This window comes from Anser cygnoides, chromosome Z, assembly GCF_040182565.1.
Source record: "Anser cygnoides isolate HZ-2024a breed goose chromosome Z, Taihu_goose_T2T_genome, whole genome shotgun sequence".
Classification (NCBI taxonomy): Eukaryota; Metazoa; Chordata; class Aves; order Anseriformes; family Anatidae; genus Anser; species Anser cygnoides.
The window spans coordinates 32,182,869-32,194,582 of record NC_089912.1 but is presented as its reverse complement, the minus strand read 5'-3'; the positions used below and the strand labels follow the sequence as shown (position 1 = coordinate 32,194,582).

At 48.6% G+C, this 11,714-nt stretch overlaps 1 protein-coding gene and 1 long non-coding RNA gene across 3 annotated transcripts in view; one reads left to right on the top strand and one right to left on the bottom strand.

Annotated features, from left to right (window-relative positions):
* Nucleotides 1–5,206: 5,206 nt before the first annotated feature.
* LOC125184846 (uncharacterized) lies at nucleotides 5,207–10,804 on the bottom strand. Of its 2 annotated transcripts, XR_007169351.2 has the most exons (3): nucleotides 10,419–10,804; nucleotides 7,338–10,328; nucleotides 5,207–6,832 (listed from the first exon to the last, which is right to left on the bottom strand). It is a non-coding gene; the product is annotated as an uncharacterized lncRNA (long non-coding RNA). The 2 variants fall into 2 exon arrangements; XR_010827762.1 differs by having other exon boundaries at nucleotides 5,207–10,328.
* KCMF1 (potassium channel modulatory factor 1) overlaps nucleotides 10,803–11,714 on the top strand; it is a 53,424-nt gene continuing 52,512 nt past the window's right edge. The window contains exon 1 of the mRNA XM_048079809.2: nucleotides 10,803–11,270. Within this exon, the coding sequence (XP_047935766.1) occupies nucleotides 11,255–11,270 (16 nt within the window). The 5' untranslated portion in view covers nucleotides 10,803–11,254. The remainder of the gene's footprint in view (nucleotides 11,271–11,714) is intronic.

The window sequence follows — 11,714 nt, the reverse complement described above, 5'->3', positions numbered from 1 at the left end:
TAAAATTCTTTTCAAAAGACACCTTGGTCCTATTGTAGCCAACCACATTCAGAAATACTGAGCTGTCAAAGCTGTGAAAATGACAGGCTGCCCAGCCAGCTTGCAACTGCAGCTACCAAGCCTTTAAAATGTCTGAGGCAGGATCTTTGTCATAGAAGTGAGTGCTTGACAAAGTATATAAGCTATACAGAGCAGGATCTTACAGTAGGAAGTGTTAGACGACTAACCAATCGGCGTTGCTACTGACTGCTGTGATCAGGAAAAACAAAACCGCTTTATCCTGTACAAGAAAACTTACCGTTGTAACTGATTGTATGTAGCAGTGTGACTCTTGCGTACTGAATTTTACTACTGAAGAGCTGTGTCAATGGAAAACAATTATTGGTACAACTATCCCTTGTAAGTCTGTGTTATTGGAACCTCAAGTGAAATACGGAGAACTATTAAAGCACGTGAAATAATTTCCTATGCCTGCTTTTGTCAGAGGCTGATGACAAATTTGACAAAATTTGTCAAAATTTGACAAAATAGACCTATTGCCTAGGTCTAGCTGTGCCTATCTGTCGAATCTCTCACAGACTTGCATCTTATTGTCTGTGCAATTTGGCTGACAAAACAGTGTGCAATTCCTTCCTAATCTATTCAGCACAAAGCCACCTCAACTAGCACAAAACACTTTTATCAGTTGCTGTCTAGCTGTGCTGAGACAGATTAGGAGCACTCTGTTCTGCTGGATCTTCTGTGGGAGCAATATTCTTCTCCAGCAGGGAAGCAGTAAGGTTTCTAATCAGTCCAGCCATGCGAAACACTTCTGTCCAAGCACTAGCGGGCGATTCATAGAGCGCAGTGAAGACAATGGGCTTGTGGAGAGCTGTGCCCCTACGAGGGTGCAAAAAGGTTTAAAGCTGCTGCGGCTTTTAGAACAAAGGGGTAAAGAAACAAAGTGATGTGATGGTGTGGGATCACGCAAAGGCTTTGCAAATGCTGGTGTGACTTGACTATGTGCAGATTCAAACAGGCAGTGGAGACACTGCAGCTGCAGTTTTTCTGCCTCGTGCATGTGAATGAAGAGAGAATATCTTTATTAATGCCTTGAGCCACATGTCGCAGATGTTGTCACAGATACAGCCTGGTGGGTGCAGCTCAATGAAGAATGTTCCTCAGCTGAGCCCATGGCCTTTCCTGAACATCTGTGTCTCGTGCAATCGTTGGCATTCTGGGATAAGGCTTTGCAGTTTCCATTTAAGTCTCTGGTTTTTTTGGTGATTCCCCTGCATCTGTCTGGGTGGCAGCAGGTTTCCCTAGTATATCTTCTGCTTAGCATAGGTTGTTTTGGAAAACTTGAGTAAGCCAATGTTTGGCTGAGTTTTGGCAATCCTGCAAATGTGGCAGTACAGCTTTTTACTTTTATTCCAGACATATTAAATATCCCGCAGTGCTTAGTTTTTATTGTAAATGACCATATCTCTTAAGAACCTCAGTTTGAAAATACTTCGTCTCCCTGCAAGACTGTACTGGCAGGCTTTGGGTACAACACATTCTAACAGCAAAGGGTACAAAATTGCATTTGAACCTAACATCTATATCACTTCTGTTCCATAACAGGTCTTTCCCAGAATCCTGGGCAGTTTGTACTGGTCTGTATGATGCAGGTCATGAATAACATTGCTATCTTAAAGGACTCTGTGTACGTTTAGATAAGTACAGTCTATATAGGTGTCCATTCAAGGCAGATGAACAGCAGATGAAATCTCTGAAGTAGAGAATGGAAATCTGTAGACAACCAGCTGTTTGTTTCCACAATAGGTTATCAAATGGTGGAATGTTCAAATAAGGATGGTCTGTACCCAGCAGAAGTCACACTGTAAAAGTGATACGCTCATATTCTCTATTCGTTTCTTCTCTGCTTAGTATCTTTTCATTTCAGTGCATCAGTTGGCTTAAAAACATAAAGTCCTTCAGACACAAGACGTTTTGAAAATAAGGAGTCTATTTCTGGACAAGAAATGATGATGTTGACACTGCTGTGAGAGGGACAGTTCTACAGATTCTGTGCCTCCTTGTGCCTGCTCTTGAGAAGAAAGAAAGAAAGAAAGAAAGAAAGAAGAAGAAGAAGAAGAAGAAGGAAAGAGAAAGAGAAAGGAAAAGGAAAAAAGAAAAAGAAAAAGAAAAAGAAAAAGAAAAAGAAAAAGAAAAAGAAAAAGAAAAAGAAAAAGAAAAAGAAAAAGAAAAAGAAAAAGAAAAAGAAAGAAGAAGGAAGGAAGGAAGAAAAGGAAAGGAAGGAAGAAGAAGGAAGAAAGGAAGAAAAAGCAAGAGAGGAAAGGAAAGGAAAGGAAAGGAAAGGAAAGGAAAGGAAAGGAAAGGAAAGGAAAGGAAAGGAAAGGAAAGGAAAGGAAAGGAAAGGAAAGGAAAGGAAAGGAAAGGAAAGGAAAGGAAAGGAAAGGAAAGGAAAGGAAAGGAAAGGAAAGGAAAGGAAAGGAAAGGAAAGGAAAAAGTTTTACTAGATTTAGATGGTAATAGCACTTTAGGATGCCTAGGTGTCTATGTAGACTGTCCTATGCAAAATCCGTTCAGCTGAGATGCTTTGTGCTCCATCACAAGTCACCCATCACTGTTCCTCAGGAAGCCATGGGGCATGAGCGCTTGTAATATTTTAGCTTTGGGAAGTCAAAATCCTTGCCGCTTCCTTTTTCTGCTGGGTGTGCAGCGGGGAAAGGCGGCCTTAGTCGCTAGGTGGCAGTGTGAAATTCACCCTGAGCTTACGGTCGCCGGCTGCGTGCAGGCAGGAAGAGGTGTGACAGGGACCCCCCTGTTTCTCCGTGCGGCGCATCGGATTGCACACCTGCTCGTTAAGCACGGGAGAGCAGCTGCTCGGCCAGTGAATGCACGGTACCGCAGAGGGCTCAAGCACGAGTACTCTGGCAAAGGCCCTGTGGTCATCTTCGGTAAAAAGCGGCGGTGTTAATTGGAGACCAATTTTTAATTAACTGAAGTGATGCAGAGGATTTCCTTGCTGCCCCTGACAGCGGAGAGCTGATGCCGGATTTGGACTCTGTTGACTCCTGGTGTTCCAAAATAACTGGGTGACTAAGCCCCTCTGCTTGGAGGGTGGGTTTTGTGGTCAGTTGGCAACTTCTGTACACATGCCTACAGTCAGAGTCACATTTTCAAGCACCTTCAAAAGCTGGGAAGTTTTGTCTTATTGTCCTTATTATGGCAAGTTTCTTTAGTCCCTCTGCAACAGAAGGATGGGCATTGCCAGCTGTTTTTGTTAACGGTGGTTGAAGGCAGAGGGTCTGCCCCTGCTTCTTGCAAGTCAAGGGACATCTTGGGGCTGCTGAAGAAACTGAGGGTGCTGTTGTGGGTCCCTGCTTGTCAGGAAGCACAACCAAGGACCTCAGTGAAGCAGGGCAAAGACACACCCTCGTTCCTTACCCATATGTTTGTCAAAACTGAGTCTTGTGAGCTGCCACCACCACAGTGAGGGGTTTTACATGGATGAGGGGATGCCGTGCATGACTGCCACCTAGCCAGCTGGAGAATGCCGGGCTGCTCAGGTGCGACTGCTTCCTATGTGTGTAGGCACTGATCTGCCAGGACACGCTACTCTCACCCACGCCCACCTGTAAAGCTGGCTCTGGTGCTTCTGCAAGTGAAATGCTGCTACATCTGTACTGCTTGTGAGCAAGGATCTTGCTATTACAGAAGAGGTCTTGCAGTGTCTAGACTTCTCGAATTCTTGTTCTTTTTTTTTTTTTTCCAAGTACTTTGTTGTCTTCCTAATCTGTCCTGTCTGTTGTGTAAGTCGTCTCTCCAGCAGATTCAATAAAAAAGCTCAAAAAAGTACTTGGGCCGCTACCAAGAAGCTTTAGGAGGTGGAATAGAAAAGGAAAAGGGGTCTGTACTCACACTGTTGATGCACAAGCCCTTTCCTATCCCTTCTGGCAAAGCCAGTCACAGAACAAGATGGCAGATAGAAAACCTTCTTCTCTTTTCAGACTCAAGGTGATTACATACACCTGTTCCCGCTACAGCTTACAGCTACACCTTGAATGTGAGTTTGGTCATGGCCTTACTAAACGATAATGAAAATACACTGCCTCTGTACATCATCGTGTGAGGTGTTCTCTGGCTCTACTAACTGCCTCTTGCATTGGCAGTTTCTCTACTGCAAATTGAGCCAAAATGACCACTTTCGGGTGCCAACCTGTAGCCCATGTGCACAGCAGGTGCGAAGGGCTCTCAGTCACAGTAACCCTTTGCAGCACCTTGCCAGCTCTCTGCTGCTGGTTAGAGGCAGTGCCAACCACCTTGCTCAGTCCTTTATGCAGGTCTAGTCCACAAAGGCTGAGCTCTGCTGAAAGCTTCATTAAATTGAGTGTTCAGTATTTTAAATGGGCAAAGAAGAACCCGAAACATGCATTTTTAAAAGCACATTTTCAAATGTAATGTTGATCATTCTTTAACTGAAAAACAAAAACTTGTAAAGTGAGAATAGAAAACTGATTGGCTTCTGATATTGAGAGTGCAACTGAATGAGAGAGATCTGTTTTAAATAAGACCTCAGTTTTTATTAGAAGGAGATGTCTGGACAAAACCCCCAAAAGTGTGTGAGTTCTAATTGTCATTAGTGGTCTCCCAGGCACACCTAAGTCCCTCTGCTGACATTTTCTCTTGTGTCCTTGCAGAAGAAAGAAGAAGATGAGGGATGATTGGGTCTGGGGCAATCTGAAATTACTACTCATGCATCACTAATAACGGCTAAAAATATTACAGCAAATGGTTTCAGCAGAGGCGCCTGCTGCAGAGCCAGACAAAGCTGCCTAGCACACCCAGCAGTTCTGTGCATTTTCAGTAAGAGCAGTGCTTTCCCTCCAGGTCAGGCTGTACTGACTTTCTCATTTATTTTTCTAATTGCTAACGCATTGATGGCCCTGCACATGACTGAGGTATTCAGGCTAAAATTTATAGGGAGAGATGAGGAAGGGGAAGATGAGATATAGCCCCTTGTGTTGCAGGATTGCTATACCGTATCCATGGCCAGGACATGACCCCCTTACCCTGGGTTTTATACCCCATGCTGCCAGCTTTCTGATATCACCTTATAGTATGGGCTCTTTCCAGCAGGAACAATATGTTTTTCCATGTTTGAAACCCCCTGGCGTACTCAGAACACCCCCCGCCCCAGCAAATTCAGTGCACTGCATAAGGTAGCAGTTGGCTTAAATTTTACTGAAAAGAAACATAGATCTGAGATTAACCACTATCCTTCGCAAGGAGCAGCTTGTCTCTGGTATCAAACGGCATCCAACCACAAGAACAGGCACAGAGCATGACTCAAAAAGGCCAGATAGGGCCACTCGGTGCTTTGAACTCCCAGGGAACCCGCCCAAGAGTGGATGTCATTTTGAAAGAGGTGGGGGACAGCAGGGAAGAAACGTTGAGAAGAAGATCAGAGAGCCACAAAAGCCGAGCTCATAGCCAGCAGCAGTGTTGTAGCAAGGCTCTGAGAAACATGTGCATACAATATAGCTGAGAATGAGAGGAAGAACTGTTTGTAATGATGAGCAGATATTGTTTTGTTTGCTTCCTCCTGCTCATTGAAACAGGGCTTTGTAAGTAAACAGGATACACCCGGGTATCTCCTCCTTGCTGGAACAGCGCTTGAGATTCTCTGCTTCTGATTCATTCCCATGGAATGGAGTCAAAACAGCAACATATGTGGTTATCAAGTAGATGAATACTGGTTGGTTCAGTGGTAACCTCCAAAGGAACAGTCATTATAACTCTGAGAAATGGTAAATTATTTTTTTTCTTTGTCCTCTTCGGACAGGGAGCAGAGCTGGAATTCGGAGAATTTTTAAGAGCTGTTTCTATTTCTTCATACCATGCGACTTCAGGTCCTGTAAGAACAGTGTGCCTGCTGGAACCATGCCATGACAAGGCACTGGTGCTGGTATGCAATCAGTGAGAAATAGTTCTGTAAGAGGACAGAATGACTTGATGAATTTTCAGTGTTTGCTTTGGCTCAAACTCTTCATGAAGCGTTGGCCAGAAAAGCAGAAGAAAATGAGGTAGTAGGGTCACCGTAACCTTTGTATCAACACCTGGTGTCTTAACCAGCGTCAGAAACTGAAGAAACGAAGAAAGCTCTCGTTAGTGAAGGACAGATCTGGAATAACCTCTGAAAGGTGACTCCAAATTAGAACGTTCTGGAACAGTGAGGAGAACAGCAAAAGAGTTCCTGCTTTTTTTTTTTTTTTTTTTTTTTTTTTCCTGGAGCCTGGGTACATTTGCTGGTGTAAGGAAAAGAGCAACACAGTTCTAGCACTCTGTGCAATGCCTGCTTGCTTATGTCTGACTGTGTGCGAGTGCTGATCAGCTTAAATTCCCCACGACATCTGTCTGGCTTCCAAAGAGGTTTTGGGAGCATGCAACATCTGTTACAGACGGGCTGGGGAGAAGGCAGTGATTTCAGGGTACATGTATGCAAACACAGGGGTGCCACCAGATGACACTGCGCATCCCAGCAGTGTCCAACCTTCAGAAAAGAGGATTTCTAATAGAAGTTTAAACTGGTGATGAGCATCTTATGGCACACGTGGTTGTGCTCAGTTCAGTTTAGCCCCAACACCCAATAAACTCCCCAGAGGAGGGATGACTCTGGTGACACGTCAAGCCCAGTGGGATATCTCTTTCAGCGGAATGCTTGTACTCCAAAGGACACCAACAAGCAAAGCCGTCTGATTTTCCTGGTGACTCCAAGTTTGTTTGTGCTGATCCTCAGTGCTTTGGGTGCTTCAGGCTGGACTGCACGACACCATCAGTAGGCCTGGGTATTTGGAAGGAAAGAGGATTACGTTTACAAGCAGTATTTATGTGGAAATACCATTTCCTGTCTAGCATCCATCCACAGGAATCCCAGAATCGTTGTGTCTTCTGGTCCGTTATGATGGCAGAACAGCTGTCCTTGGCACAGGATCCAAAACAAAACAGAGTAAGGTTGGTAGGCAAACTTCTTTCAGGTTTTTCCTTATAAATCAGAAAATAGCAAGGCTGCTTTCCTCTGTTTCGGTTTAAAAGCTTTCCTCACGGAGCTTGCTGAACACAGCCAGCAAGCAGCTCTACATCACATCGAACGACGACTGAGCGAGAGGAGGCAGGACAGCAGCAGTTAGAAGGGAAAGTGTAGTGGGAGACCCTGGTGTGCACCCGTGTATAAGGTTCACTTGAGTGTGTGAGCAGTCACAGTGCCATATTTGTCTTACGACGACTGGACTCATCCAACCAACAGATTTATGTAAGTTACAGACTGCTCTGATGACAGCGCATCTTACCTCCGGACGTGAAGCGGAATCATCGAGCAGATTAATGAAGACAACGAGGTTTCAGTGTTTCATGCAGTAGGATGCTCAGCCTCGCTAATAAGCCCAAGCAAAGTGTTGAGGAGACCACATATTCACGTGGCTGTAGTCTGGTGGGAATAGCACTGATACGAGCAAAACCATCACTTCAAGTAGCCTGCAAAGGGGTGAAAGATTTCACGTAGATTAATGGACCAAGCGGCTCCTAACCTAATGGTTTTATCACTTACGTCACCTCTAGGATGACTGAACTCAGTTCATTATCTGCGCTTGTCCTGCTCCTCTCCAGGTACTGAGCTCTCCTGCTGTGGCAGGGAGAGGAAACGCACACGACTACAAAAGCACCTCCTCCCTATTTCACAGGGTTCTGCTGCTTTCGGGTACAAATTTTGTCGTATTACGGTATCATGTTGGGAAAAGTCATGTTTTTTCTTCCTTGTTCTCACTGTGGCTTATACAGTGGCCTAATTAGTTCTGAGATCTGGGTCTCTAATCCCTTGCCTTCCTCTGACCTTGAGTGACCTTGGGTAAGTAAATTTTCATCTCTCAGCTTGCATTTACCCAAAAGGAAAACGCTCATGTCGACATTTTTTTCCTTGCGGCCCTACACCGAGCCTCACCTATAGATTATTCTGCCACATGGGAGAGAAAGAATGAGAAACCTGATTATGGTAGGCTCTTCCCTCAGGGACAGAGGGATCCATCTCCATGAGAACTTTGTAAACCTCAATAAAATCTCTCTTTCTTACTCTACCTGTGGAGTAACAATGCACGGATTTGAAGAAAAATGCTGCTCAAAACAAGGGCAGTATAGGTTATTAACTACCGAGTTAATGCAGAGGTGGTAAGAATATTTTTGACTGGTGGCCATGACCTTGTAAAGGACCTTCAGATTGTCTGATAGGTGCCTCTGTCCTTACCCGGCTGGAGTTGTCACATGCTCATCTGTGGAAGCATGGGTGCCTTAACCTTTACCGTATTTGCTACTTTTGCAGGGCAGATAATCAGCAAAATCCCCACCGAAGGATATAAGCAGGTACCTTTTTTAAGTACTGTTGCACATGCTAGCATATTATAATGTGATTCCAAGAGTGTCAAGGCTTTTACCCATCCTGCCTCATTTAGTATAGATACTGGCATTAAGGCAAGAAAGCAGTATATAATTACTGTTATATAGAATAAATAATTCTGCTTGTCTGCCACAGGCTCCAGGATTGTTTCAGAGAAGTTGTTTGCTGGGGAGCTCCCCAACATGTGTAGGACTAACATGGGCATTCAGGGGACTTTCATGTGAATAACGCTTAACAGGGACAGGAGGGTTATTAAGCCAATTTGTAACTGAAGCGTGGAGAGATGAGGTGAGTAGCCCAAGGTCTTGCAAGACCAAGAACTGAGTCCGAATCTTCTGGGTGCCCCAAAAAGCCTTATTTGCAGTTTGTGTTTTACCAGATGTGTGGAAAGGAGCTCCTCATCTTGAAGGTGAGTCTACCAGTAAAAGGATAAAGCTGAACATGGGTCAAAACGGCAGCAGAGTGCTCAGGGTGGGGCAAGGGGACAAGATATTGCCAGCCAGCAGAGTTAGCATCTTGCATGACAACTTGCTCCAGAGCTCTTCTAGAAACTGAAGGGTAGCATCAGCTAAGAGCAGCTGATGGTCTGCACTTTCCACCGTGGTGAGACAATTGCTGCTTGCATTTAAAAATGCTGGTGCTAAAATACAGTAGTGGGACACGTGACCCATTGCCCCACTCTGTGCACGGCTGCTGTGAAAAGGTGGACAGACAGGGACAGCTTCGCCCCTGCACGGCCTTGGAGGTGCCCCTTTCACTCTTTTGTAGGGAGTTCTATGACATTTGCAGATTTCTCGTCAGCTTTGTTTCATCTGTGGTGTTTCTTGCAAACATTGCAAGGCCGTTGACTCTTGCCCTGCTTGCAGAAGCTGTGAAGCCATTGACTCTCTTCAGCCAAAATGTCACTCGGTTTCTCCATACAAAGGTATTGTTCGCTTCTCATGAAGATGCCCACATCTTTTCAGGCAGGATGGATCTGGGTTACACTCTCAGTAGGCACTGTGGTTATCAAGCTGCACTCAGGCAAGGGAGTAATAGAAGTGAAGCAAGTAGGCAGAGTACAGGGGGAGAAGTGTGTACAAACACGTCAGGGGGAGAAGTGGAGGCATCACACAATTGGCATGGGGGTGATGCAGGGAATGAGGCTGGCATTTTCTCCTTTCAGCACTTACTGTTCGCTTCAGCCTTTCTTTGCAGCTCGGTGCTTGGCTTTCTGGATTGTAGGCCCTCCTGGCCTTCAAAACAGACTATAGAGGTACTTCACCACCAGGAATGTACAGGGATTGCAGGATCAGGGCAGGTACACAGGGCCTGTGGCACAATGTGGGGTGCAGCGGGGAAACTGGGGGTAGATTGTAAATTTATTCACGGAATGGTGACTGGGGAGGAGAGAGCAAAGAGGGAATTGAACTTAAAGCCTTTAGCAGGAAGAAGGGAAGGTAGTGAAAAATATGGAGGTGTTGGGGTTGTAGAGTTAAAAGATAGAGTGGGGTTAGGAGCAGGGTAGGAGATGAAAATGCAGAGTAAAATGAAAGCAGGTGGAAGTAGCACGGATTGAGAAGGAGAGACTGTGCTGTTCAGAAAGAAATTTGGGGGAAGAACAGGAAATTGGTGAGACAGGCAGCATGGCAGCAGGATACTTGATATACCCAATGTACATCTGAACCAGGAAGGAGCACAGCCACGTCACGAGTTTTTACTTGTTTGAAGACCGACCGCTTTCACGGCAGGACAGAAAGCAAGCGTGACGGGACAGAAAGTTCTCTCTGCGCGGAGAAACCGAGCCTTGTCCGGACTTTGGTGATGGACGGCATGTGGGGCCTCCGTGTCCTTCGCTGGGCTGGGGAGTGACAGGAGGATGCTTCTGGCAGGAATACTGGAATACTCTGCTGGCCTGAGAAAGAGAGAAGATGAAAATAAAATAAAATATAATAATAACGGGGAAGAGGAGGATGCAGTGCCTGACACACAGTCCACAACAAACCATTCCACAAAACGTCCAGAATGAGCAACAATAAGCGACTTGGAGAACATGTGGTGGTCTCGGTTCTCCCTTTTTTAACGTTTCTTTTAATAAAAAGCCGATGGATGCTCTTCCCCAAGCCAGGCCGGGTCTGGCAGCCTCACCCCCGGGGCCGCACCGAGCCCCTCAGCCGCCAGGCCCCTCCACCGCCGGGCCCCGATCCCTCACCGCCCGCGGGCCGGGCTCCCCGTGTCCCGTCCCGTCCCGGCAGGACCCCTTTTTTTTTTTTTTCTTTTTTTTTTTTTCTCCTCTTTTTTTCCCCCCGTGATCCGCGCCGGGAGGGCCTGGGCGGCGCCGAGCGCCCCGCTGGAGCCTGCATTTCCTCTTCCTCCCAGAGCAGGAGAGGAAGGGGCCGGCGGCGCTCCGGCAGCCCCGCCGCCGCCGTTGCTGCGGCAGCGGGCGGAGCGGGAGGGAAGGGAAGGGAAAGGAAAGGAAGGGAAGGGACGGGAAGCGAAGGGAAGGGAAGGAGGGACGGAGGGAGGCGGCGCCAGGGGCCGGCGGGGCCCGGAGTCACCGTGTCACGGCGCCCGGGAAGCCGCCGCCGCCGGATCCGCCCCCCGCAGGGCGAGCGAGGGAGGGAGGAAGAGGAGGAGGAGGAGGAGGAGGCCGGCTGCTCGCCGCCTCTCATATTTTGGCCCCCTTTCGGCCCTGCCCTCGGCCCCTCTCCTCTCGCACCGGGGCTCCGTGCGTGCAGCGGCGGCGGCGGCGGCTTCGGCGGGGGGGGGCCAGGCCGCAGCGGCGCCCGAGCAGCCCGCGGGAGCCCCGGGACGGGCCTGGGCCGCCGCCTCCGGACTAGGATGTCCCGACATGAAGGTGAGCGGCGCGGCGGGGGCGGCGGGGCCCGGGGCTCGGCCTGGCGCTACGCCCCGCCGGGCGGACCATCATGGCGCCGCCGCCACCGCCGCCGCCGGGAGGGGGCCCGCGGAGCCGGCGGCGGCGGAAGAGAGGCCCCGGCGGCGGCGGAGGGCGGCGGCCCGGCCGCGCTCTGCAGTGTCATGGGCGGCGGGGGGGGGGGGCGGCAGGCGGCCGCCGGCAGGGAGCGGGCCCCGCGCGGCCTGACCGGGGCCCCGCCGCTCCTGCGGGCCCGCCGGGGGCTCGGCACGGCCCGGCCCGGCCCGGCCCGGCCCGCGGTGCCGACGTGTCCGGGGGGGAGAGGGAGAGAGAGGGGCGGTGCGGGCGGGGAGTAGCCCCCGGGGCCGCCCGGTGGTGCCCGCGGCGGTGGCGGCCGGAGAGAGGCCGCCGGGCTGCCGGGTGCTG